This window comes from Terrapene carolina, unplaced genomic scaffold (genome assembly GCF_002925995.2).
Source record: "Terrapene carolina triunguis isolate 2854851 unplaced genomic scaffold, T_m_triunguis-2.0 Scaffold88, whole genome shotgun sequence".
In the NCBI taxonomy this organism is placed as follows: Eukaryota; Metazoa; Chordata; order Testudines; family Emydidae; genus Terrapene; species Terrapene triunguis.
In genome coordinates this window covers 46,860,313-46,868,229 of record NW_020664439.1, presented here as the reverse complement: position 1 = coordinate 46,868,229, position 7,917 = coordinate 46,860,313, and the positions used below count along the sequence as shown (strand labels likewise).

At 53.6% G+C, this 7,917-nt stretch overlaps 1 protein-coding gene across 1 annotated transcript; it reads left to right on the top strand.

Moving 5' to 3' along the window:
* The first annotated feature begins 6,296 nt into the window (after positions 1-6,296).
* Positions 6,297-7,917, top strand: SST (somatostatin). The gene is made up of 2 exons (XM_024202375.1): positions 6,297-6,434; positions 7,705-7,917. The coding sequence occupies exons 1-2, from the start codon at positions 6,297-6,299 to the stop codon at positions 7,915-7,917; spliced, it is 351 nt and encodes a 116-aa protein (XP_024058143.1).

The window sequence follows — 7,917 nt, the reverse complement described above, 5'->3', positions numbered from 1 at the left end:
GTGAGGGCAGAATCAGGGCCTGTGCTAAGCAGGCAGGAGACATGGAAGCTCGGGGGAATCGGTTGAACAGCTCCATATTGAACTGTGCCCCCTCCCCAGTCTAACCAGATGATGTGCATACACACCAGGCATTTGAGCACTGATTTCCAGAGAGCGAGAGCAAGACCTAACCGATTCTCCCACCTCTGGGCTAAAGGGCATATAAATGCAGCGCTGCTAGTGGCCATGGTTTCCTTCCATGAATGAATTTAAGGCTAGAGCCCCAGGTGCACCAGAAGCACTTTATGCTTCTTTTCCTTCCTTCCCCAATGCTGGGGCATGCTGGGTGTTGAACTGCAAGTTAGAGCAGCCTCAGTGTAGCTCTAAGTTGTGCTGCAACCGCCACCAGCCGGAATTAGTAGCGTGCCCCTGACATGCCCACTCCCTGCCCTCAGCCCACCCTGGAAAGCTTCCTGTGCTGGGGGAACCCTCAGCGGATGTTTTAAGGCCGTTTTAGTTCCCTTTGTACAAAGGACACACGAGGGACCCAGGACGTACCCCTTTGTTTCCATCTCCCCCCCATGTTTTCTGGCTGGAAGACTCATTTGTACAGTGCTGGCAAGTTCCCTTGCATTTTGAATGCAAAGTCAACGTAATCAGCCCTTTGATTCCTGAACCAAACATCAGTGAGGAAGAGGTGGAGGGTGTGGGAGGGAAGGGACTCCAGTGAGCTTCCGGAGGCCTCTGCAAAGCTTCCCATCAGTCAGGCCAATGAAATAACAACACTTCCCCCACCCCTTCCTGCTACATCATCTGCTTTGCTGCTCAGCTAGTCCGGACTTGGAAACCTCACCTGCTGGCCGGAAAACGGGGGGCCCAAACTCCTGGGTTACATTGTTTGCTGTAGAAAGAAGTATTGCCTAGTGATTAGAGCAGAAGACTGCCAGGCAGGACTTCTGCATCCTATTCCTGATTCAGGGGGGCAATGTGTTCTAGAGGATAAATCAAAGGACGGGGGCCAATTTCCCCCTCCTATAGGGACAAGGGATCCCCACTGGCTTCAGTGGGAATTGGATTCTGCTGCAGAGGAAGAACAATTCAGAGGATACTACAAGGGAGTTCAGACATCTCCTGGCTACCTGAGTGTGTAAATTATACCAGGTGTTAGACTCAGTTAGGCACTCTGAGACTTGCATCCATTCATGAACCTATTGCTTGCATTCCCATAAACACCACCGTGGATATGGTCCAGGGAGCCAAAGAGATTAGAACCGTGGCTGATAGAGCCAGATGTAGAAAGAAAAGCAACTGACAAGAGGGTGTAAGAAAGCTTAAGTTGAAAAATGGGGTTGGCCTGCGGTGTAACCCTGGGCAAGTCACGTCACCACCCCGGGCCTCAGTTTCCCCATCTGCAAAATGAGGCGAATGAGCCTTATCTCACGGGGGCACTATTCATCCGTGTTGTCAAAATCAGTTGTGATCTTCAGCTAAAAGCAAATCATTGATCCCGATGCATGCTCCCAGGAAGACAAGGCACTAGATTGCTTGGAACTGTCCCTCCCCACTGGCTGAGTAGAACTTAGTTCTGTGCCAGTAGTGATAGTAGGGCTAGACCCTGCGGTCCTTCCTTTGGCCAGACTTGCACGGAAGGAGGGCATCCCCTGGGACACTGCAGATGGGCCCTGATCCCACAAAGCACTTAAGCACATGCGTAACTTTAAGCACGTGAGAAGGCCCATTGACTTCCAGGGATGAGGCGCGTGTTTAACTTCCCACACACTTTGCTTTGCTCGCTCAGGCCCTTCGTGAGAAGGATTATGCCGAGTTGTGGATTCCATATCTGTAGAAGGAGGTGGGGGGGGACCCAATGCATGGAGATTTTGCTCTTTTTGAAGAGGCAAGCTGAGAAATCTGCAATTACCTCATATTTTCCCAGCACAAATGATTCATGCAAGTGGCTTCATCATTATCTAAACAACTGCCTTTATCTCGAAGACTCCGTTCTGCAATGCTTACCCATTCAGGCACGGAACAGAGGTTCATTTCCTGTCTGGTAACTGCACCCCCATCAAGCAGCTGAAACTCACCAGCTGGAAGGCAGGGCCCGATCAAAGAGCCTTTGTACAGTCCTATGGACCAGGATTTCTTGGATGCTAATGAAGTGATGCTGCTGCTTTAGACCAGCTAAGATCTGGTCCTGTGTCAGGACACCACGTCGGAGGTGATGCCAGACAAATCACAGACAAATCACAGACTAGAAACATTTTGTGGCACTTTCTCCAGCATTCCAGATCACTCCTGTGGCAACTTCCCAAGAGCCCTCCAGCTGCTAGTGCCCCACAGAAACTCCTCAGATCATCAGACAAACGTAGCAGGAATATTGCATCGGGGATGCTGAAAGTGACAGAGGGACTATTTAATGAGGGCAAAACAGGTGCCAGTTTACCAAATGAACTGAGCCAAAGGGACTAGTCTGTTCTTGTGAAAATCAGGTGATCCTGCGATCAGAGACACTGTTCGCTATTACATCGAGGAGAGGCTGAGGGAACTGGGATTGTTTAGTCTGCAGAAGAGAAGAATGAGGGGGCATTTGATAGCTGCTTTCAACTACCTGAAAGGGGGTTCCAAAGAGGATGAATCTAGACTGTTCTCAGTGGTGGCAGATGACAGAACAAGGAGCAATGGTCTCAAGTTGCAGTGGGGGAGGTTTAGGTTGGATATTAGGAAACACTATTTCACTAGGAGGGTGGTGAAGCACTGGAATGGGTTACCTAGGGAGGTGGTGGAATCTCCTTCCTTAGAGGTTTTTAAGGTCAGGCTTGACAAAGCCCTGGCTGGGATGATTTAGTTGGGAATTGGTCCTGCTTTGAGCAGGGGGTGGGACTAGATGACCTCCTGAGGTCCCTTCCAACGCTGATAATCTATGATTCTATCGAGGTGCCTGATAATCAGGATAAGATAGGATGGGAGATAGACAGACAGTCCAGGATGTAGAGATGGATGGATAGACAGATTTATCTTCTGATGTTATAATTGGGTCAAATCTAGACACCCTTTGCTTAGGTGAAATCCACCGTTGACTTCAGTGAGAGGTTGCCCTTAACCCAGGATTATTAATTATTGATTCTAGGATAATTTCTACAGTGCGGAGGTGATTTATGACAAACATGAATAACAGTGAAACAAAACACGAATTAATCACCAATGCTCTTTTTCACTGCTACTAACTAGCCCCCCCACCCCCAGAGAACAGACTCTCTTGCACATTCCAGCTGTTGAAGGAACAGGGCAGAACTCTGCCACCTGCATCAGGACCAGATGGCTGGCACTGAAGCGAATTACCAACAGGGAAGCGACCTACGTCGGGTTGCCAAGCCGCCAGGAGTGTTCCTGGAGTCTCCAGGAATCAAAGATCGATCTTTCATGAACGATTATGCCGTGGGATGAAACCTCCAGGAATGTGCCCAACCAAAACTGGCAACCCTGGGTGTATACCAACTGGATCGCTTGTGGGACCTGCCTGGTGCCCAGGGCAGAGTGCCTGGTCTGAGCCAAGGTGGCCCCACATAGGGTCAGATTTCTCCCTGCTGTGACTCAGGGGTGGATTTGGCCCACGATCAAGGCTGGAGAAGGCAGGACTCCGGTGGCGTTCGCGCTAGTCCCTCTGACGCACAGTCTGAGCAGTGGCGACCTGGGCCCCACCCGGAGTAGTTGCTCCCGGCTGGGACGGGAACAGCCCCTTTGCTGCTCGGTAAAGAGGACCGCCTCTGGCTCCGTGGCACTTAAACTCCAAAGTTTCCCCTGCACGTACTACCCATCACGAGCCACCACCGCGTTCCCTTGACCCCGAGTTTACCGTTGCCAGTAGGGGAATTAAAATGCAGCCCCGCTAAGCCTCCTGTACCCCTGCCAAAGAAAGAACCTCAGCGAGACGCTTCCAGGAGGGATGTGAACTCCATCGGGAGAGATGGGGGCCCATGCAATGATAAGCAAAGAGTGTCTTGGGAAGATCAATGTGTGCATTTCATCCCCTGGGTTGTCTCATAATCACCCCCGACTATAGTTGTGTGGGGCTGGGTGGGTTTGAGCTGGAAGCTGACCCTCTTCTCTCAGTCTCCTGGTTAGCAAACATCCACTGGGTATTCCCGGCCCCGATCCGTGTAGCGCTTAGGAAAGAAGTGCCGTCCGACGGGCGGGTTTCAACGTGGTTAATTCAAGGTGCAAATCCGAGCCCAGTCCCGAAGCAGAAATAAATACACAGAGCCAGGTCTGCGCGGTATGGGAAGTCCAGGAAGGGAAATGCACGGCCCAGTCAATAGATAGGACAGCGAGACGGAACGATCTTGAAATGAGCGGAACCGGGCTTGTGAAACTCATTAATGAACCATCGAGCGGGGAAGGGATAATGAGGAAAGGAGCTGTCATTACACAGAAGAAACCGAGCGGCTTGAAAGGTGGGGAACGAACAGTCACTATGGGGAAGCTGATGCTAATCAAAGGAATTAAAACCCCAATTCCTTATTTGCCTAGTTCTTCCGACAACGCGGAGCAAGCCGCGCCTGGGCTCCTGGGAAGTGTCAGATTTGGGGCAGTTGTCTTCTAACAAATAACCCGAATCCTTCCAGCCGGTGCCAGTTCTTTACACAGACAAACCCATGCGAGTCTGGGGGAATATTTCACACCTCGGTGGGCTCTACGGGTGGGCACAATTGTAACAACAAAAGCGTGAGTTTGTTTCTGTTCAGCCCGTTAAACGGAAATCTGAACGAATCTGAACATTTCCTCTAAGCGTGCTCAGGTCTTTGATGAGACAAGATGCATCTCCCAGAGGTGAAATCTGCCCATGGCCAACACAAGGCATTATGAAGACTCTTCATATCATGCAGCCATTAAGCTCAGGGGCAAAACTATCTCCCTGGGAATGATAAGCCTTTGAAAACTAACTGGTGCTGTCGGTTTCATCAAGTTGTATCTCTCAGAGAGTTGCAATTGTGTCTAATATTTCATAGCACCTTCGGGGCTAGACAGATTCATTGAAGGTAGGTTTTAAAAGGTGGAAATAAGCTTAGCGCCTTTTGGGGAAAAAAAAGAAATTTGGCACAGGTAAATAGCCGGACTGACAGACAGAGAGTCGGTGTTTATGGTGCTTGGAAATGCAGGATAGTTACACGGTATATGCGCGATAGTTTACTTTTAAATTCATCTCCCTTTCACACGAACACCGTTCTGCTCAAACCAGCCTTCTTTTGCAACAGGGCTTTCGCGCCCCATGGAGCTCATTTGAGTTTCTTTGATAGAAGTAGCCAGATGCACCGGTGCTGGAAGTAGGGGGGCTGCCGCAGCCCCTGGCTGGAGGTGGTTTCCACTATACACAGGGGTTGCAGTTTGGTTCAATGGCTCTCAGCACCCCCCCCCCCACACACACACAGTATATAGAAATTGTTCCAGGACCCCTGGATCCAATATGGAGCGGAGAGAAAAACGTTTGACAAGTTCAATGAGAAGTGATGCGCTGGATTGATTCATGGCCAAGTGACTGTGGTTTGAGCATTGGCCTGCTAAACCCAGGGTTGTGAGTTCAATCCTTGAGGGGGCCACTTGGGGATCTGGGGCAAAATCAGTACTTGGTCCTGCTAGTGAAGGCAGGGGGCTGGACTCGATGACCCTTCAAGGTCCCTTCCAGTTCTAGGAGATGGGATATCTCCATTAACTACAACTACAAGCCATCGGCCGGATGTTCCAAAGCCGCAGCGGCGAGGGGGCCTGACTCCAAAGACAACTTTGCCACTAAAATGTAACGGGCGCATTGAGAGTCCCAGTCAATTTCCTAGTTCTCCCTCCCTGAGTCTCCCCAATGGGGTAATGAAACGTCTCAAGGAGCATTAGCGAGCCCCCGAGAAGGAATCAAGAGAGCCCCCCTCCCTCATGGATCTTCCCCCAGAGTTACTTTGGAGACGCAGCTGTTCCTTGGGAAAGCCCCCCTTTCTCCCCCCGGCCCCCGGTACAACGAGGGCCGCTCCGAACCAGTTTGGCAGAGGGAAGGAAGCGCGTCCGCCTCCTGGGATTAGTAAAAACCCCGTCGCCTCGTGTCAGCGCCAGCACCTGGGGTGATTGATCTGCGCGCCTAATGGTGCGTAAAAGTGGTGGTTACATTTGGCGAGGGGGGCGCCTCCGCCTTGACGTCAGGAGATGGGTTTAAAAAGGGGGTCGGGCGCGGAGGAGATCCCAGAAGCAGCCACCGCCTGAGAAGTGGAGACACTGAGCGGCACCCCGGCCTCTCCCGTTCGTTGTCTGACTTGCTGGCGCAGGTCGGAAAGATGCTGTCCTGCCGTCTCCATTGCGCCCTAGCCCTGCTCTCCGTCGCCTTGGCGGTGAGTAGCGTCTCCGCGGCGCCCTCGGACCCGAGACTCCGGCAGTTCCTGCAGAAGTCACTGGCTGCGGCAGCGGGCAAACAGGTAAGCCCCCCCCCCCCCCCGCACCTTCTCCCGGAGTGTGCCGCAGGGATCCGAGCGAGCTGCGGGCAGCCCGGGGCCGTTTGCGGGTTCGTACCAGGTTCTCTCCCGGCTGTGTCGGGCATGGCTCTGCAGCGCGTTGGCTTGGGCTGATGCCGGGGCGGGGTGAGTTTCTCAGGGGCAGCAGGTCCATGCACAGGTGCGTTTCACCTGCACGGAACCGGCCCCGCAGGGGAGGGTTTTTCCAGGGCTGCTTTGACACGAAACCAGGCAGCAGGAGCGCGGGGGGTTAACATGCGCCAGCCTGCACTTTTCAAACGGAATCTAGCGGGGGCCGGGGGGCAATCCAGCTGTGCCCAGAGCTCCCTCCGGCTGGGGCGCAGCCCCAGGAGCGGATGGGCCAGGGTCGTTCCGCGGGAACAGTCCTGAGCTGTTTAGGGACAGGTGCATGGGGCAGCCCGGGGCTAGCGTTCCCATTAGGCGTTTCAAAGGAACGCAGGGTTAATGTGGCCCTGTCAAGAAAGCGGTAACGCCTCCAGCCGGACTAGGGGAGAACTCTCCAGGGTGCTAGGGAGAAACCCGGGGGAAGGGGTCGCTCCCAGGTGGTGGTGGTGGGATTTCTCCAGGGTGCTGAAACCAGCCCCCCTGGCCAAGCCGCCAGCTCCGGGCGCGGGTTCCAGGCGGGCTGGAGCTAGCCAAGGCGCACGGGGGTGGCTGTAGAGGCTGGATGTGTGTGTTAGCTCCCGGGGAACAACGAGATAGCGGATAGGTCCCATTCACCCCACGGGGACCAGGCGTCTCCGGGTGCATCTGCCTCGATCCACCGCTTTCTATGCGTGTCTGGAGAGAGACTTGACAGAGATCTTTGATCAGCGATGTTCTAGGCACCCGCCCCCCAAGTTGCGGGGTTACAAACCGGAGGAAGCCCAGCCTGTCTCGGGGCTTTGATAGATTAGAGGAGAATTCAGGGAGAATAAGAAAAGTTGAGGGGGATGGGGGTGCGGGTTCTTCTCAACCTTCTGTACCCGTGTAACACGCCCCCGCTCCACACTGGGTGTCTCTGCTGGGGGGCGCTGGGTTGACGCTCTCCTGGCTCGGGCTGGGTTGATATGCAAACCTCTGCAGCTGCCCAGGTGGGTTGGAGCTGGCTTTGGAGAGATGGACCTTGCACTCTGTGATGCTCTGGGGATGGGAGAAATGCTGTCAGGCAGATAACCGAGCTGCGCCCAGCTTTTCACGGTCTCTCTGTCTCTCCCCCCCCCCCCCCCCCAAGGAACTGGCGAAGTACTTTTTGGCAGAATTGCTCTCAGAACCCAACCAGCCGGAAAATGAAGCCCTGGAGCCCGAGGACCTGTCCCGAGGCGCAGAGCAAGATGAAGTGAGGCTGGAGTTGGAGCGATCGGCTAACCCCAACCCCGCCTTGGCGCCCCGAGAACGCAAAGCCGGCTGCAAGAATTTCTTCTGGAAAACATTCACATCCTGTTAG

What these genes read in the sequence shown, in the direction of transcription:
- SST (XM_024202375.1), top strand. Translation starts at nt 6,297, where the DNA reads ATGCTGTCCTGCCGTCTCCATTGCGCCCTAGCCCTGCTCTCCGTCGCC. An exon ending in CTGCGGCAGCGGGCAAACAG is followed by an intron (nt 6,435 to 7,704) that starts GTAAGCCCCCCC and finishes CCCCCCCCCAAG; the next exon opens with GAACTGGCGAAGTACTTTTT.